Source organism: Mobula birostris, chromosome 22 (assembly GCF_030028105.1).
Source record: "Mobula birostris isolate sMobBir1 chromosome 22, sMobBir1.hap1, whole genome shotgun sequence".
Taxonomy (NCBI): Eukaryota; Metazoa; Chordata; class Chondrichthyes; order Myliobatiformes; family Myliobatidae; genus Mobula; species Mobula birostris.
In genome coordinates, this window is record NC_092391.1 from 4725198 (window position 1) to 4743150 (window position 17953).

Genomic DNA, 17953 nt, shown 5'->3' on the forward strand with positions numbered 1-17953 from the left:
TGAAAAGAAAGCCAGCGTCTTACTCAGTATTATGGGAGCAAAACATAAGGCCTGCTCTGGAGCTTGTTAACCCTGAAAAGCCAGCTGACAAAACGTTCAAGCAAATAGTAGGCACTCTCCAACAGCATTTAAACCCCAAACCACTGGTCATTGCTGAAAGATTTAAATTTCACAATCGGAATCAGAGCAAAAATGAAACATTTCTGAATATTGTGCTGAATTGTGCAAATTATTAGAACATTGTCAATTTGGATCTGGTCTATCGGACGCATTGAGGGACAGGTATGGCATGCACTGTCTGAAAGAGAGCTTACATTCGAGAAAGCGCTAAACATTGCATTATCAATGGAAACAGCGGCACAGGGTGCTTCCGAGATACAACAAAAATCTCTGGAATATGCTATGAATAAAATTTCACTGAACAGAAATGAAGGAAAGAAATGTTACCGTTGTCGGAACATGTCACATGACCCTGATGACTGTTGGTTTGAAGACAAAGATTGCAGAAACTGCGGCAGACAACGCCACATTGGCAGAGTATGCAAAGCTAGTAAACAGCAGAAAAAGGACAAAATACAGAGAAACTAGAAGCCCCAGAAAGGAAAATACAACAATGTACACAAAATGGAAGAAAGCAGTTCTGATGAAAATGACTCAGACAAAAGTGAATTTTCTTGTCTGCAACTTCACAGTGTGAAAGAGACAGATGATCGAAGAGTAATAAGGAACATTCCACAAGTGGCAGGCGTGAGACTGAAAATGGAGTTGGACACAGGCTCAGCTTTAACAGTGATCTCCGTACACGACTACAAACAACTGTTTTCTCACATTCCTCTGAAACAAACTAAACTACTGCTAAAGACTTACACAGGAAGAAAGTGCATCCCAAAGGTAAAATTAAAGTGACAGTGACCAAAGGAGACAAAACACAGCAGCTGAACCTCTGTGTACTGAAAAATGGAGGACCACCATTGCTGGGACATGAATGGCTCAGGAAAATCCAGTTGGATTGGCACACCATCAAGGCACTAGTTGTGTCCACAAAGGAGGGTGCAGCTCGGCGGGGAAGATGTCCGCAGCTCTTCTCTCACCCATTGTCACAACGACGAGGAGGAGCTAGACAGCATTGATGATGAGGACGAACGCAGTATCCGAGGCTGCGACTCAGATGAAGATACAGAAGATGCAAGTGAGACAGATATTGCCAATAAGCAGGATGATGAAGACTACCTGGAAGTAAATGAGCAGATGTACCAGGAGAAATTGACATCTCTCAAAAGACAGCTACAGCAGTTACAGGAAGGCACTTTGCAGGAGTATCAGAAAAGGATGAAGAAACTAGATCAACAATACAAGGAAAGAATATGAAATGCAGAGTTTTTCTGCAACTGTAGACAGAACAAGTGGAAAGAAATTATATTAAAGAGAAGAAAGCAGCAATGAAGGAATTTGAAGATAAAATGATTGAGTTAGAAGAAAAAAAGATGATTGAGAATGAGAGGCTAACAATGGAACTCACAGGAGATTCTATGGAGATAAAACCAATAATGACTAGGAAACTAAGGAGGAGACCTAATGACCCTGTTCCAATTACAGACAAAAGACGAAAACCTGCACTTGTTAAATTACTTGTTAACAGACGAACAGATAATGGAAGATCTGTGAACTCTCAATAAGCTTAAATCTTCGAAAAGACCAGCATCTCCGTCTTCTCCTGAGCATCTTCCCAGCACTCCTGCTGAATCTCCAGCGCAAAGATATGAAGCACGAATAGAAGATGGAAAGTTATATGATGATAAGAGATAGTGTCATAAAGGTTAGGCTATCTATTTGGAATCTAAGGAGAATACGAAGATTGGCTATGTAATTAGCTCAGTTGAAACAAATGAGATATGGGTAAGGAAGTCAAGTAATAGCACAAAGATGCGTGTATATCTAGGACAGATGCACAGAGGAGTCTTCATTATACAGAGGAGATCTGCTGCCTAGGACTTTTAGCAAGTTGGAGGCGCACATCTTTTTAACTCTGTATGCTCAGAGGTCAACTTTTCATGACTTTTATATGGAAATCTGTATCAAAACAAACAAGTTTATTGACAGACTGAAGAATGCACTATTTGAAGACACTTAACAGTGCCATCTCAGTTTTGATGATTGTACATATTTTTAAGAATAAGATTCACCTTTTCATGGATTTCACTTTGCTTTCGTCATCTTTGCAAGATGGAGGTGACTACTCTTTATGGCTGGAACCTGCCAATTTGTGGATTGTTCAAATTATTCCAGACAATAGAGTGAAGACCTATTTGCTTCAGTGCCGGACAATCTAGAGAAGACCCCCCCCCCCCCCAACAGAGACTTGATTTATAAATGGGTTTTGGACAATAAGTTTTTAAAAAAAGGCTTGTTATAATTTGATATTATTAAGTTACTAAGTGAACAAATGGTAGACGTTTGTATGTTAAGGGTAAACATATTTGTTTAGCATAGTGCCCCAGTAAAAAAAACAAACAATTTATACACTATTAAAATAGAAGGGGAGAAGTGTACCGTGTACATTATAATAAGAGACTACTTTATGTTTTAGTAATACGTCATTGCATGTGCTATTAGGTGCGTATTGATCTGTACGTGTGTGTCGAGTTCAGTTTCTGCCAGTAAAGAACCATGAACCTTAGCTCCTGTCTCTAGCGTTTCTATTAATAGCTTTGTTGTGTAACCAAGCCACATACACAACAATCATAATCTTGGAACTGAGAAATCTGGTAGAGAAACTGCACATTTGTGTAAAATGTCAGAATTTACAAAGCTCATTTCAGCAAAAAGCACTTGGTAATTGTCTTTAAAACCAAGTTGTATAGAGCCTTTGACTTTGGAAACAACATCTGGTTATACATACTTTCTAAATCACTATCAGTGACACCAAATTTCAGAAAGGATATCAAGTTCTGTGAGAGGACCAAAGATTTGCTGGAAAGGGACCAAGGATGATAAGCCTCTGTTCTGTGGAGAAACTAAACAAACTCTCTGTGGAACAGAAAAGGTTGGAGGGATATTTCTGAGGGCTCTTGAAACAGTGGATAACTTCACTCACCCCGTTACTGATCTGATTCCATAAACTGTGGACTCATTTTCAAGGGCTCTACAACTGGTGTTCTCAATATTTATTACTTATTTATTTCTTTTCTTTTGTATTGGCATAGTTTGTCTTTTTTTGTGCAGCTTTTCTTTGATTCTGTTGAGTTTCTTGGTATTTACTTTGAATACCCACAAGGAAATGAATCTCATATAGTATATAGTGACTTGTATCTACTTTGATAATAAATTTGCTTTGAACTTTGATCTGCATAATAGATTTTTGTGGTAGAAATGTTTCATTAATAACGGACTACCAAGACTGCACATTCAGAGAAATTCACGATCCAGTGGTCTGCCTTTTATAAGTGTCGAATGTTAACCAGTCGTATTTGAACCGCGTTTTTAAAAATGGCTTGGAAAGAAAAATGTTTGGACTTTGCAACATGGTTTGGGGTATTTTGGATGGACTTGCAAATGTAAACCTACCTGACAAAGTTTTGCTCCACAGAGAAATTCGACATCATTTAAAATAAATTCTTGGTAACTTGTCCCTTGACTTTCTACCAGAGTATGACAAAGGTCGGAACTTCCAACAGATTAAATGTTTCACATTTGAACAGGGTACTTTATTAGTGCACAATAGTAGATCTTAAATTTAAAAGATTTAAATGTCAACATTAACTGACTGAATAATTGATATTGTAAAGATGTAACTTCTGTTTCACTGACTTTCCAGTATTGTTACTAATGTTGGTACACCATCCCTTAACGTATTTATGTTTTTCATAGGAAGGGGACAGACTCTCCATTCAGTGATGCTCTAAAAGTTTTCCTCAAATGAAGTATTTCGAACATACCAGTTATTTGGTAAATTGTAGGCATGGGTGATAAGTGTTAAGATTGTTCTCTAATAAACCGTTAAAAGGCAGCATAGCCAAACTGTTGCCTCATATCATCTAAAGTTCTTTTTCTTTCACCTTAACTGTGGGTTTACTCATCTGGAACGGTGAAAAGTACCATCTAATTAAAATTGCTGTCTCTTTCCATGAACCTTCTGGTGTGTGTTCACTGCTGGAGAAGCGGTTCTTGCTGAGGCCCAGCTACTATGAGAAAGCGACGTGTGCCACTCTTACAGGTGCTGAACACAAGCAAGAGAATACTACTTACACCTTGAACTCATTTCACCATTCATTGAACTTGAAGCTGATAGAGCATAGACCAGTACAACACAGGAACAGGCCCTTCGGCCCACAATGTTGAGCCGAACCAAATAAATGAGTACAGTCGGCCCTCCTTATCCGGGAGGGATTGGTTCCGAGACCCCCCCCCCGTGGATACCAAAAGACACGGATGCTTAAGTCCCTTATTTAACCTGTCTCAGTGCAAGTGGACTTTAGGACCCAGAGCAGTACAGGACCTGCCACCCTCAGTGTTTATGTTCCGTTGACTTATAATACCTAATACAATGTAAATGCTATGGAAGTAGTTCTTATACTGTATTGTGTAGGGAATAATGATGAGAAAAAAAGTCTGTGCACGTTCAGTACAAACGCAACCATCGTAGCTCTTCTGGGAACGTTGATGCTGCCTCAGCATCAGCCGATGCCGATTCTCCCATGATCTTTAAGTTCTTCAGGCTGTAGCACTTTACATAGCCAGCCAGCCAGCCCTAGCACTAACACTTTCACGAATTTCAGCTTCTTTCTGCTTTATTGTACGAATGCTCGATTCGTTCTTACTGACCTAACGGCTGACTTCGGAATGCGACATGCCACTTGTCAAAAGATCTAATATTTCTAATTTCCTGGCGAGAGAGAGCACTTTACGCTCCCTCTCAGCCTTTGAGGAATTGCTTTGACCACATAATTGCTTTTTAGGAGCCATTTTTTCACAGAAACAAAGCAGCGAGGCGAACAATGCTCGAACGAGTGCTGGAGAGAGAACTTCCGGGTTTTCCCAATTGGCAGTTGGTTGAATTCGCGCATGCAGAACTCGCGGATCAGGAGGGCCGACTGTAATTAAATAGCTAACCCTACTTCTGTAGCCTACACAATGTCATACTCTTCCATTTTCCTCACATTCATGTGCCTATCTAAAGGTCTCGTAAGTCTCTAATGTATGTGCCTCTATCACCACCCCAGGCAGTGCATTTCAGGCACCCACCACTGTTTTTATATATAAAAAAACAATTTGCCTCTAACATTTCCTTTTAACAATACCCTCTTGCCTTTAATGCATACCCTCTGGTATTAGGCATTTCAATCCTGGGAGAAAGATACTGTCTGTCTATCCTATCTATGCCTCTTATAATATTATAAACCCCTCTTAGATTGCCCTCAGTCTCTGCCACTCCAGAGAAAACAACCCAAGTTTGTCCAACTGCTTGTTATATATAGCACATGCCCTCTAGTCCAGGCAGCATACTGGTAAACCTCTTCGGCATCCACTCCAAAGCTTCAACAGGGATAGATCTTGATGGCCAGAAATATGATCTCGACTCATATCACTCAAAATTTAAAAAAATTGAAACCAGATTTTAAATTTAAGTGGTTTTAAGATCAATGACTGTTCATGGAATTGAGTTCCAACTTTATTTATCCAATATTTCCCACACATTTGAAAAGGATTTTAAGAAGTTAAACCAGGGCAGGACTTGCACAGTTATTGGCAGAGCCTTGGATAGTGTTGTAGAACAGAGATCAAGACCTGGGGATACACAGTATGTCAATTCCCTGAAGGAAATGACATGTGCAGGCATGGTGGTGAAGGAGCCATTTGGCACTCCTGTTTTCTTTGGTAAGCGCACTGAGTATGAGAGTTGATTGTCATTTCACAGCTCTATAAGATGTTGGTGAGATTACACTTGGGGTGCTGTGTGTAGTTCTGGGTACTTCTCATTAAGACCATAAGACTTAGGAGCAGAGTTAGGCTGTTTGGCTGATCGAGTCTGCTTTACCATTCCATCATGGCTGATTTATTATCCCTCTTAACCCCATTCTCCTTGCCTTCTCCCCATGTGTGGCAATCAATTCCACAGATTCACCACCCTCTAGCTAAAGAAATTCGTCCATCTCTGTTCAAAATGGATGTCCCTCTATTGTGAGGCTATGCTAAACTGAAAGGGTGCAGAAAACATTAACAATGCTGTTACTTGGACTACTTGGCTGGATGACAGCCGATGGGCAACTTAGTATGTAGAAGTGTAAGGTAACTGCTAGAAATCTGAAATTTAAAAAAAAAACAAGATGCTGAGTATTCCCATCTGGTCAAGCAACATCTGTGAAGGGAGAAACAGAATTCTCTCCACAGATCCTGCCTGAAATGCTGAGTATCCCGTGGACTTTCCGGTTTTATTCAATGTACAATGTAGTAGAGGTGTTATATTGGCGTAATGCTATTATAGCACCAGTGACCCGGGTTCAGTTCCCACAACTGTCTGTATGGAGTTTGCGCGTTCTCTCCGTGACTGTATGGATTTCCTCCAGGTGCTCCAGTTTCCTCCCACATACCTACTAACCCGTATGTCTTAGGTTAATTGGTGACATGGTTGTAATTAGGCAATGCGGGCTCATTGGGCCTGAGGGGTCAGTTACAATGCTGTATTTCAGTATCTAAAACATCTAAATTGTCATGCTCTACCTGTCTGCTATACAGTGATAGTAAAGTGTTGCTGTGCTTCTCTCAGACAGATATTTATTCATCCACGAAATATGGACATTGTTGATATGGCCAGCATTTATCATCCATCCCATATTGCCTGTGATGCTGTTTCAGAGGTCAATTAAGTGTGAACCATATCAGTGGGTTTGGAGTCACATGTAGATCAAACCAGGTAAGGACATTGGATTTCCTACCTACAAGGATGTTAGTGAACCAGATATGGCAAACTGTTAGCTGTATGGTAATTTTAATCGATGTTAATATTTTATTCTAGATTTATTTAATAACTTGAATTTAAATTCTTCAAATATTGTAGATTTTAAACTCATTTCTCTGTGTCACTATTTCATGCTAGTAACTTGGCCAAAATTAAACTATAAATCTGCACAACAATTTATGTTGGAATTTAAATATTGACGTTTAAATATTGGCACAGTTTTTAAAATTGGCTTCCAGATAAAGATTTGATTTGGACCCTTGTTGGGCCACATCATCCAAGTATAAATCAAAGATGTCCACTCCTTAGCTAGTGAGACTTGTTCATTCTCCAAATCCTGGCACTCCAGTCCCATCCTTAAAGTTCAAAACACGCTCCCTATACTTATTTCCCATTTAATGAATTGAATTGACTTTATTACTTACATCCTTCATGTACATGAGTAAAGATCTCTACATTACATCTGTCTAAATATGCAATTTGTAGTCATTTATAATAGTATGTACAACAGGATAGTCAATATAACATAGAAATACAGTTGTGTCAGCATGAGTTAAGCAACTTGATAGCCTGGTGGAAGAAGCTGTCCTGGAGCCTGTCATTCCGGGCTTTTATGCTGCGATACCGTTTCCCAGATGGTAGCAGTTGGAACAGTTTGTGGTTGGGATGACTCGGGTCCCCAATGATCCTTCGGGCCCTTTTTACACACTTGTCTTTGTAAACATCCTGAATAGTGGGAAGTTCACATCTACAGATGTGTTGGGCTGTCCGCACCACTTTCTGCAGAGTCCTGCGATTGAGGGAAGTACAATTCCCATATCAGACAGTGATGCAGCCAGTCAGGATTTTCTCAATTGTGCCCCTATAGAAAGTTATTAGGATTTGGGAGCCCACACCAAACTTCAACCAACTGAGGTGAAAGAGGCGCTGTTGTGCCTTTTTTCACTACACAGCCGGTATGTACAAGCCACATGAGATCCTCGGTGATGTGTATGCCAAGCAACTTAAAGCTGTTCACCCTCTCAACCCCAGATCCATTGATGTCAATAGGGGCTAGCCTGTCTCCATTCCTCCTGTAGTCCACAACCACCTCCTTTGTTTTTGCAACATTGAGGGAAAGTTGTTTTCTTAACATCACTGTGTCAGGGTGATATCTTCTTCTCTGTAGGCTGCCTCATTATTATTTGAGATTAGGCCAATCAGTATAGTGTCGTCAGCAAATTAATTAGCAGATTGGAGCTGTGAATGGTGACGCAGTCATGGGTATACAGAGAATAAAGGAGGGGGCTTGGTACATAGCCCTGAGGGGCACCTGTGTCGAGGGGCAGAGGTGAGGGAGTCCACTCTTACCACCTGCCGGCAATCTGACAAAGTCCAGAATCCAGCTACACAAGGCAGGGTGAAGGCTGAGGTCCCTGAGCTTCTTGTTGAGCTTGTAGGGAATCGTGGTGTTGAATGTTGAACTTTAGTCCAAGAATGGCATTCTCACATCTTCCCTCTTCTCCAGATGTGTAAGGATGGTGTGTAGAGCTGTGGCTATTGGGTCATATGGTTTGGGCTATTGCCATTCTCTGGGTAGTGCATACATCGATCTCTGAATCTGAGTGCCCCGTACGAGAACCTTGAAATATATGCAAACTAATGATTAGTTGCCAATCATCTCAGATGATGACAGTTAGATTTGACAGTTTGATGTGAATTGCATGAGGAAAAGTGTTGGAGAATTTTTTTTAGATGGAAAAGCTGTTGGACTGGGGAGTTCCACTCTCTACTTCAAAAGTCTGGGTGCAGTGATACGACTAGTCATCACAACTGGAGTTTTCCTTGTTTCCGTGGTTTCCCTTTGCTTTCCATGGAACATTGGCAGAACTGCCTTCCTGGCAGTTGGATCTCACTGTAGATCTCTTCCGCTCAGTCTGCCGGAGCTGATTTTACATGCTAAGCCAGGCATGTCCCTATCTCACTGGGGTATGAAGCCACTGGGTACCATCACCTGGTTTAGCCCACCTGTCGAAGCGGTGTACTGGGCTGTGGCCTCTGTCACATGCAAACAGTTACTTAGAGCCACAAGTGAGGGCTTAGTGTCTGGTTGGGAGCAAAGTTGTGTGAGCTGCCTCAGAATTGACACTACGAGCCCCTTCAGCAGAGGTGCCACCCCTCCCCATGGTGTCCACCCCATATACCCTGTGAAAGCTAATAAAGACATATACTTAAACTGTGTCAAAGTTCTATGGTAAATGTTTATGTGGTCTACAGCCAAAAGTTGGCTAATATTGTGCGGAGTTCCTTCAGTAAGGATACTCCTGGTAAACATTTACTGATATGTAATTGAGTGCATACTGACCTACTTCATGACAGTATGGAAATAGCTGGAACAAGATCGACCAGAAAGCACTTCAATGAGTAATCAGGACTGCACAGAACATCATTGGGACACAACAACCAGACATGGAAGCCATCTTCAACTCCCACTATCTACGGTGGGCTTGTGACATGGTGATGGACTCATCCCACCCCAGTTATCACCTGTTCAATCTCCTACCATCTGGCAGGAGATTCAAAATTATTCCTGCATGGACATCCAGACTGAAAAACAGCTTTCGCAGGGCTGTCGTGCAACTGAACAATACCTCCCCACCTACCCTTGGTCCAGAGACACTATGGGCAATACAGTCTCCAAGTACAGTACATGGGCATGTGCAATATTTGGTTTTAAATGGGCAGCTACCTTTTTATTTCAGAACTTTTTTTTAATTTCAGCTTTAATTCTTGATTCTATTTTGTATTTAATGTATGTTACAACATGGGAAAGTGCAATACTTGAATGGGGCAACCACTTTCTTTTAACTTTAGAATTTATTTTTAATTCAGTTGCAACTTGGATGTCATTCTAAATAACTCACATTATTTTAAATTTAGTCATTGTGTTTTTCGTAATTGAATTGACAGTATGTATTTGGCATTGAATGGAGTAGCACTACAATCTTGTCCTCAAAGGTCAAAGCTCTAACCAAAACTAACTAAGTATTTCAGAAGTGACTTTTGTAATATTTTGTATTATGGATAGATTGCTTCATGACTTGAGCAATCTTGAAGCTGAACTTGATATGCAAAATGAGTTCTTTTAATGGCATCACAGTACTGGGAGCTATAGTGTAGAAATAACAAAATATACGATGTGATGTTTCTTTTTACAGTAAGTAGTTCATGTCCTTTCTGTTTCTTTCCAGGTTTGGAAACATGGCTCCAAATTCTGATGTCCTTCGGTTTAAGTTTACAAGCTATGGAGATTCCATGTTGCAAAAAATGAATTTATTGAGGCAACAAAAACGATTCTGCGATGTTACAATTCGAATCAACAATGTGGCATTTTTGGGGCATAAAATAGTTTTTGCTGCATGCTCTCCCTTTTTGAGGGACCAGTTCTTGCTGAACGATTCAAAGGATGTCAGAATTTCGCTTCTCCAGAGTTCTGAGGTTGGAGAGCAGATACTTTTATCCTGTTACACTGGTATCCTAGAGTTCCCTGTAAAGGAATTGGTAAACTACTTAACTGCTGCAAGCTACCTTCAAATGGGCCACATTGTAGAGAAATGCACACAAGCTCTTTCTAAGTACATTGAGCCAAAATTGTTGTCTGAAGACCAAGGGCACCAGGTTGGGGAAAGCAGCACTTCCACAGCATTTCCTGAGAGCTCAGAACGGTCACAGGAAAGTCCACTCTCCGATTCCGGGAAGAACAAACTGGAAGATCTCACGCAAACTAGAGATGTCTCCGACTGTGAAACAGACTCTGAAGACAGCAACATCCGCATTGTCAAAGTGGAATCTCTCACCAGTGATATTCAGGACAGTGAAAATGGTGACAGTCTGAGCCATCTCTCCAATAACTTCAGCAACAGTGTCGAAAGGGCTGTTGCAAATTCTCCTGATTCGCAGCACTCTCTCGTTAATTCGTCCGTGGATTCACGAAGCAACAAGGTGTTAGATAGCTGTTTACAAAACTTTGTGGCTGATCCCCCCAGACTGTCAGAAATGGTCAATGGCACCAGTTATATGCTGGCAGCCAATGAGTTTGAGCTACAAGGTTTGAGTAGCTTTCCAAACGAGGAAATGGCAGCCGCGGGTGGGTTTTTGTTCAGGCGCAACAGGGGCACAAAACTGTTTGCTAACAAAACCATGTACACCAATCATTTTAAGATGCAGGACAAATGGCTTCAGAAGCCCCACCACTGCAGTAAGTGTGGTAAGATTTTTCAACATCTGGAAAACTTCATCAGCCATCTGAAAACTCACAAACTTTTCCTGTGCCTGCGCTGCGGCAAGATTTTCACACAGAAAAGTAACCTGACGCGGCACATCCGGGTGCACACAGGAATCAAGCCCTATCAGTGCACAATCTGTGGGAAGACATTCACACAGAAGTGCTCTCTGCAGGACCACCTGAATCTCCACAGCGGTGACAGACCGCACAAGTGCAACTACTGTGATGTGGGCTTTGCACATAAGCCAGCTCTCAGGCGACACCTCAAAGAACAGCATGGCAAGAAATGTGTAGATAATGTCACTGAAGGAAGCATACAAGAAATTACTCTAGAAGTAGATACTATTGAATGACTGTGGTAATTCTTCTAAGGTCAACAAAACCTCTGGGCAAGCAGTAAATTTAACACTTAAGGGAAGCTGGTAAAAGTTTTCCACCAAATGGGTTAGTAAATATGCAGAACACTGCACATGGAAGAAATGTTACGTAGATTTCCATTAGATGAAATAGAGCCCGCTCTAACAGTTGTTCTATTAGGTGTCTGGAATTGGTGTAATTTGAAAGGTGCATTTAGATGAACTGAATGCATTCTAATGGGCCACATAGTTTCTATGAATGAATTGGTGACATAGTCTTGCATTTGTCTGGTTTTCTTTCCTCTAGGGCTATGTAATAAGGCAAAAAAAAACCTTTTTATGTGTAGGTAATGGAAAGCATTTGATTTTCCAGGGTGAATACATCAGTTACGAAACCTTGCCTTATTGACTGTCGAACATAGGAACAGGAGGAAGCCATTCAAACCTCCCAGCCTTTTCCACAATTGACTAATCTCTGCTTAAGCCTCACCACTGGGCTCTGTTCCACATTTCCTAATCAGCCAAAATCTGTTGACTTCCATCTTGAAAATTTCAATTGATGCAGCATTCACTGCCTTTTCAGGGGAAGAAAGTTCTAGATTTTTCACTATATTTTATCCTGATTACTGTCCTAAATGTCTTGTCCTTAAATGTTATCTACTTTGTACTGGAGGAAATAGTTCTGTATCTGCCTTGTTTAATCCCTGGCTAGTCTAGGCATCTTGCATTTTTTTTTTAGGTAAACCTTGTCTTTTTCTAATAACTTTTTACAAAATCTTAGTATCCATTTGAAACATTTAACACACTTTCTTCATTTGTCTTCCTTTGTCTCCAGGGTAGTGCCAGTAATATATGCTAGATGGGGAAACTAGTGTTATTTGTTGATACACAAGAGAATGCTTCCATCTTGTAGCAGATGGGCAGTTAAGTTTCCCCAAGAGTACTGATTCTGTACTTTGTATTACTTAAGCCCATCACCCCTACTGGGGCATAGGCTGCCAACAACAGCTCACGAGAGTTCTCTGTTCAGGGGTGTCTTTCAAGTTGCTCTACATGTAGCCCATTTTCTTGTCTTCTAGGCCAAGATCCTTGCTCTCCCGGGGAGAGGTCTTTGGAGTTTCTATTGGCATTTCTGTAGCACTGGATTTTTATGGGATGGGTTTGTTAGTGCTCCCCCCCCCGTTGCAGCTAGGCGTAGGACTGTCCATGGCAGATTAGTACTTTGTATACTTGCACCAAATAGTTAAATCTGGAATACTTCTCTGAAATGATCGTGGGTACGTCTCTCTCATTGAAATTGCACAACTGTAGCTAAATCAGAGTTGTTGCTGTGGGAGCTGCTGAACATGATATGCATTATTCTGGTTTTCTGCTTTTAAAGTCAGGTAATTGCAAGCTACAGCACTTGTGTTATGCTGTGAGGATTCTCTGTCTCTCTCTAAAAAAGAATTGACTGGATGATACTTAGTGAGCAGCTATATTTATTGAATAACACTACAGTTGTGAATTTGGTCTTGGTGCATATATCACTGATATACATACAGAGGGAATCTATAAACCAGTGATGGGAGTGCAAACATCTTTCTTTGCAAAGAGGGAGGATCCACCTCTATAGCTATTTTGTTTTGTTGAATTTACAGCATTTCTGATGTTGCAATCCATTTCATTGTTTTGCTAACATGGTGAAAATGCCTTCTGAAGAAACATTGAACTCTTAAATCGAAGAAGGAGTGTTTCATTTTAATGATCCAGAATGCTTTTTAGCTACTGAAATAGGGAAGTAGTTTTAAAGTCTAGGTCACTGTAACAGAGCAAGAAATGTAGCAGCCACGGCAGCATAAGGGTAAACGTTTTTAAGTGTTGTCTGAGGAGTAAAATTAACCAAAAATCCAGAGGAGAACTGAAACCCCTCCCTCCTTCCATCATCTCTTTTTTTTTCTCCCCCCACCCAAATACTTCTAGTAGTAGCTTGGGATGTTTTTTGCATTTCCCTGATGAGAGATTAAACAGGATTTTTGTTTAATATCTCATCCAGATTCTCCAACAGCAATTGTACAGTGTGCACATCTCAGGACTGAGATTTAATTCTAAGGGCTTCCAACTCAAGTCAAATGCAGTGTTGGATCCCAACACTTTTAATCAAAGGCTCTTGCAGATGTTGGGAAAGAGGCACAAAACCTGTTGTTTCATGATTGTTTTATTAAGTGTTAATAGAACAAAAAATGTTAAACAGACAGTAACAGGAGCAGAGGAGTGAAGATGGGGAGAAGCAAAAAGAAAGAAAGGTGCTGTCACTCCATGGTCAGCCCTTTTTATACTCTGTAGATAAGAAACATTCCATTCAAATTTACAGAAAAGTCAGCTAATCGATAGTCTGTATTCAAATAATGCAGCACGAGAGAAGCTTCCAGAACTTTCCAGAATCATACAAATATAACCATGGGGGCGGCGGGGGTGAGGGGCAACACTGAACAAATGCATATACATACTGTGGCTACTGGGAAATGTAATAAACAGTTACAATGTATATGAGTAATCAAAAAATACTAGTGGGCATTTAATTGTTAACCTGCAAAGAAAATAACAATTAAACAGTCTAATCTAAGAAATAACCAGTCTGATCGAAAAACTGTCAGCAAGCCACTGCCCACGCATCTTTAAGATTGTTCGGATTCATTTCCCAGTACTTAATTGATACAGATATTCAAGTATCCAACTCAGCTCTAGGGCTGGTAAATCTCGATTTGACAGTTGATGCATTCAGTTCCCTATAATTACACAGCCCTGATTCCTTGAAAATAATTTTTTTTTTTAAAAAAGCAAATCCAATCTCTGGTGCAGTTGAATGTTTAAGCAATCTGTCAGAATACACTGGACCTAATGTTTCCACTGACAATGTTGGTGACATTCATTTAGAAATATGGATTTTTCAAGTGCAAGTATAATTTTCTGCAAAACAGCTTTTGGGAGTTTCTGATTACACCCATTTAATAATGTTCTTAAAGGCACACAAAATGGGTTCCACGGTAGCATAGTGGTTAGCGCGACACTATTACGGCTCGGGGCGGAGTTCAATTTGGATCTCATCTATAAGGAGTCTGTATGACCTTCCTGTGGAATGCGTGGGTTTTCTTGGGTGCTCTGGTTTCCTCCCATAGTCCAAAGATGTACTGGTTTGTGGAATAATTGGTCATTGTAAATTGTCTCATTGGTTTGGCTAGGGTTAAATTTGGGGGGGGGGGCGGGCGTTGCTGGTAAGCATGGCTCGAAGAGCCAGAAGGGCCTATTCTGTGGCTGTATCTCAATAAATAAACAAATAAATAGAATGAATAAAGCTATTTACATATTTTTCTGCACAAGGACACTAATAGTCATATTTTTAAAAGTTTTAAACTAAACTAACTACTAAACACCAATACAAGTAGCAAATAGTTCAGATTTTAAAATTGGACAGATGCTTTAATTTAGTGATAAACCCATTTTCCAATGTAATAAAGTTCATTGGGGAAAAAATTTTAAAGCAAAGTATTTTTGAAGCTGCATTCTAAGCACACTAGCCAGATTTTTTTCCATGACAGATATTGCATTAATCAATGTGTTGTTGATTGAGCCAAAAAAAACTAAAACTGGCAGAATTTTGGGTTCCATTTACCCTGTGACTTATAGTTTTAACCTATGGAGCTGGTAAATAATTCTTTTGATTTATGGAATTATTACCTGCTATAATTCTGCCATCTTATCCTGTGATTGTATTTGTCCTGGGAGTAGATTTTAATGTAGTAAGGTACCCTCCCACCATCATCACCATTGGCCCCTCAATGTTTGAGGCTGACATGGTTATCAGAGGAAGTTTATATTTTTATGCTATATTTCTCAAGCACTCTGTCACACGAGGCTCTCCAGTCAAATCTAACGATCCAAAGTTATCTTTTCTTATAAGGGCTTTATTAGCGACCAAAGCTATCTTCCAAATGCCAGCCTCCCAAAAGAAGCTGATAGAGCTCCAGATAAGTTGCTGATGAAGTTCAAAGTAGATTTGTTGTTAAAGTACTTGTGTCACTATAAACAACCCTGAAATTCATTTTCTTGTAGGCATTCACAGTAAATACAAAAACATAAAAACAAGCATAATAATAACTAAACGATAAATATTGAGAACAAGATGAAAAGTCCTTGAAAATGAGCCCACAGGTTGTAGGACCAGTTCAGTCTTTGTGTCTTCCTCGCCTCCTTCCTGATGGCAGCAGTGAGAAGAGAGCATGGCTGGGATGGTGGGGTTTTGATAGAATTCCACGAAGATACTTTGTGCTCAAAAGGCCAGGATGAACAGAAAAATGATTTTGTGAGGCTATTTTTTAAAAAAAGAACTTGGAAAATAAAATTAATCTGAATCAGGTTTATTATCACTGACATGTCATGAAATTTGTTGCAGCAGTACAGTGCAATACGTAAACTATACTATAAATTATAGTAAATATATAAAAAATTTAAATAGTGCAAGAAGAAAGCAACAAATAGTGAGGTAGTGTTTATGGGTTCATTGTCCATTCAGAAATCTGATGGCAGAGGGGCAGAGGCTCATCATAAAATGTCGGGTGTGCATGTTCAGGCTCTTATACCTCTTGCTGATAGTAGCAATGAGAATAAGGCATGTCCTAGATGGTGAGGGTCTTTAATGATGGATATGCCTTCTGAGGTATGCCTTTTGAAGATGCCCTTGATGGTGTGAGGGTAGGGGGTCTATCAACAATGACTAATGTTGATAGCCTCCCCACCATTGTGATTATTAACCACAAAGAAGAATGTGGTCAATAATTGTGTGATAGGGGAAACACTTAAAACTGTTCAACAGCCAAGGGGAGCAAAGAAGTGTTTAACAGAATCAAGTTGAACACCAATGTAATTCTGTAGATGAATTAAGATGTAATTAATTAGAAAATGGACAAATTCACAGTAGCATGGTGGTTAGCAAGACACTGTTACAGCTCAGGATGTCAGAGTTGAATTCCAGTGTCCTCTGTAAGAAAGTTTGAACATTCTTCCTGTGTGCACGTGGGCCTCCTCCAGGTGCTCCAGTTTCCTCCCACGGGCCAAGGGCTGCCCAGGTGGTTGGTTGGTCATTATCAATTGTCCTGTGATTAGACTAGGGTTAAATAGATGGGTTGCTGGGTGGTGTGGATCTTTGGATGTCTAAATAAAAGTAACTAAAATTAGATTACTGAGAGAATACAAGAGATTGCAGTGAGAAAATCAAAACTGGAATGGACACATCAGGGAACACAAAGCAGCACAATATTCTGCTTGCACAGAAACTATTAATAAAAGTTAATTGAGAGGACAAGACCCAGAAATGGTGAAAATGTTATAGAAAAACAGAAAATGCTCTGCATTTGGCAATTCAGGCAGTTTTTGTGGAAACAGAAACACTTAATGTTTCAGATCCGAGACCTTTAATTTGGTATTTTAGGAAGATTAATCAGTTGGCCATGAGAGCAGAAAATCAGATTAAAATTATATAATAGTTGGAGGTGAAAAATTACAAATATACTTTTAGTTAAAATCCCTATAGGTTATCAGTTGCATTGATGCTTTTCAACAGAGTTTGGGGAGGAAGAGACGACGAGTAAGAGTGCTGTTACATATTTTAAAAATTCATTAAAATATCTGTTGCCAAAGGACTGGTGGTTGTCCATGGTATCTGACGATGACAGGAAACTTGTGCAGGAGAGTTTGTAAAGTGGAAAATTGCACTGAGGCAGTTCCACTGTCTTGACCTTGGAAGTCTGGGTTCAGTGGTACGAGTAGTTGTCACAAACTGCGGCCTTCCTTGGTTGCAGTGGATGACCATGACATCTTCTGTGCCTTGTCATGCCCTTTGCTCTCCACAGATCATTGCAGAACCTTCTTCCTAGCCATAGGATCTCACTCTCAAGAAAATCTGCAGATGCTGGAAATTCAAGCAACACACACAAAATGCTGGTGGAACGCAGCAGGCCGAAGGGTCTCGGCCGGAAACATCAACTGTACTTCTTCCTATAGATGCTGCCTGGCCTGCTGCATTCCACCAGCATAGGATCTCACTGTTGATCTCGTCCACTGGATCAGACTTCACATGCTAGGACAGACGTATTCCTTTCTCACAGGGGTGTGAGTCTAGGTTACCCTCCACCTGGTTTCACCCACCTGTTGAAGCGGTGTACTGGGGTGTGGCTGCTGTTGAATATGAACAGCTACATGGAGCCACGAGACTAGCTGATAACTAACAATATGGTTAGTATTGAGAAGAAAGATGTATATGACTTTGGTAGGAAATGTAATTTTTAACCAAAAAAAAGACAAACCTAGAAACTAAAAACATGATGAAATCTGAGGATTTGA

General features: G+C 40.3%; 1 protein-coding gene across 1 annotated transcript in view; it reads left to right on the forward strand.

Annotated features, from left to right (window-relative positions):
* zbtb26 (zinc finger and BTB domain containing 26) overlaps window positions 1-14804 on the forward strand; it is a 55390-nt gene extending 40586 nt beyond the window's left edge. The window contains exons 2-3 of the mRNA XM_072240643.1: window positions 6764-6910; window positions 10186-14804. Coding sequence (XP_072096744.1) covers window positions 10196-11572 — 1377 coding nt within the window. The 5' untranslated portion in view covers window positions 6764-6910; window positions 10186-10195 and the 3' untranslated portion in view covers window positions 11573-14804. The remainder of the gene's footprint in view (window positions 1-6763; window positions 6911-10185) is intronic.
* Window positions 14805-17953: the final 3149 nt, after the last annotated feature.